This window comes from Polistes canadensis, unplaced genomic scaffold, assembly GCF_001313835.1.
Source record: "Polistes canadensis isolate GaletaPanama2010 unplaced genomic scaffold, ASM131383v1 scaffold_143, whole genome shotgun sequence".
In the NCBI taxonomy this organism is placed as follows: Eukaryota; Metazoa; Arthropoda; class Insecta; order Hymenoptera; family Vespidae; genus Polistes; species Polistes canadensis.
The window spans coordinates 123781-125738 of NW_014569690.1; the positions used below are offsets into that span (position 1 = coordinate 123781).

General features: G+C 30.4%; 1 protein-coding gene across 1 annotated transcript in view; it reads left to right on the forward strand.

Annotated features, from left to right (window-relative positions):
• LOC106788538 (putative uncharacterized protein DDB_G0282129) overlaps window positions 1-536 on the forward strand; it is an 87821-nt gene extending 87285 nt beyond the window's left edge. Inside the window, exon 6 of the mRNA XM_014751882.1 lies at window positions 281-536. Within this exon, the coding sequence (XP_014607368.1) occupies window positions 281-406 (126 nt within the window). The 3' untranslated portion in view covers window positions 407-536. The remainder of the gene's footprint in view (window positions 1-280) is intronic.
• The last annotated feature ends 1422 nt before the right edge of the window (window positions 537-1958 follow it).

Here is a 1958-nt window from a genome sequence, read left to right on the forward strand (position 1 = left end):
TTTTTTTTTTTGTACTAGTGGGTTTATCCCGTAAAATAAATAAATAAATTTCCGACTTGGTCTGAAGGTTCTTTGCATTCATAATAATGCCGTGGAATTTACTAACAATGACTAATTTTCCAGCTCTTTGACGTTAACATATACATATAATTATATTTAATTTAATAATATATTATATAAAAAAAAAATATACAATAAATAAATAATTTGTATAACCGTATTATTCTATACACTATTATATTAATTATTGACTATTCTAGTACACCTCGTTCGATTTCAGGTTGGCCCAGGTTCGAGGACCGTCGAAGTTGCAAGAATGACTGCACAAGGTCCCGGTGATGCATCGCAGGTCGAGCATGTTACGTTAAAGAAGAAGCCTAAATGCAAATGCTGTGTGTTGCAGTAACGAGATAAACGCGTTTTAAAGGAATGTTTTTTGCGAGATGAAAGAGCACACGAATGAGAAAGAGAAAGAAATAGTTGTGGCCAGGAATGGGTGGGGGTGGTAGGGGGGAGAAAAAGGAAAGATAAAAGAAAAAAGAGAAACCAACACACAAAACGAACGAACAAACAAACACACACACACACACACGCATACAGAAAAAGAGACGCACGTATAATTAATTACAGGCAGCTTGAATATTTCTCTCTCTCTCTCTCTCTCTCTCTCTCTCTCTTATCGTCTCGTTTTAAATAAATATTATAAACAAAACAAAAAAACAAACAAACAATGTAAGAGAGAAAAAGAAGAATAAGGAAAATACAGCAGGAGGAATATTGGGTGGGGTGGGGGTGGGAGGAAAGAAAAAGAAAAGAAATAAGAACAGAAAGAGAGAAAACGTTTATCGGATATAATCTTCGAAGAATTATTATAATTATAATCGTAAATTTTACTACATCACAAAACTCGCGGAGATTTTAAAATAAAAAAAAAAAAAATAAAAAAGAAAATAAATCATTTTTCTTGACAATGAAATTTAATTTCTGAAAAGATAAAAAAAAAGGGAAAGTTAATGAGAGATAACAACAAAGAACACGTAATGTTCTCGAGTGTCATAAAAATAATAATAATAATAATAATAATGAAGAAGAAGATGAAAGGATTTTATTTATACGAGAGGAAAAAAAAAGAAATTTCCTTCGTTGCGTCTAAAAAATTGGTCACTGCGAAATAATACGAAAAGATAAAAGAAAAAAAAGTAAAAAAGAAAAAAAAAAAAAAAGGGCTAAAAACGTAAGGGCGTCAACAATACGTCGTGTTCCACAAGCTCGCGAATTAATTTATTATTCGAAAGAAAAAATAAAAAACATAATCGATGTTGGATAAATCCACAATCTGAACACGTTAAAAAAAAGAAAACAAACAAAAAATACTAATTTACGTATATGCCTGTCGAGAAACAAAGAAAAAAAAGAAAAAAATAAAACAAATAGAGAGAGAGAGAAAGTAAAAATAAAAGAAATGAAACAAAAAGAAAGAAAGGAACGAATAAAAATGGGGTATAGAAAGAAAGGTGGGGGTTGGTTTCGAAGGGTGCGTTGTAACACAAGCAACAAATATTTGAGAAAAATGGGAAGAGAGAGAAAGAGAGAGAGAGAGAGAGAGAGAGAAAGAGAAAGAGAGAGAGAGAGAGAGAGAGTACATAATAAAAGATATAAAATAAAATAAAATAAAATAAAATAAAATAAGAAAAAGAGATGAAGATTATAATAAAACTATATTGTAGATAAAGAATGGTAGCTGTATAGCTTATAATGCTTTTACTATTGTGGTTAAAAAAAAATAAACAACAAAAAAAAAATATCAAGAATTATCGTGATTATATTGATTGTGTCGAGCAACAAAATAACTCATAGAAAGAGAGAGAGAGAGAGAGAGAGAGAGAGAGGGGTGTGCGAATGAAACAAAAAAAAAAAACAAGAAAATTGAAAATAATGAAAGAAAGCTCGGGACGACT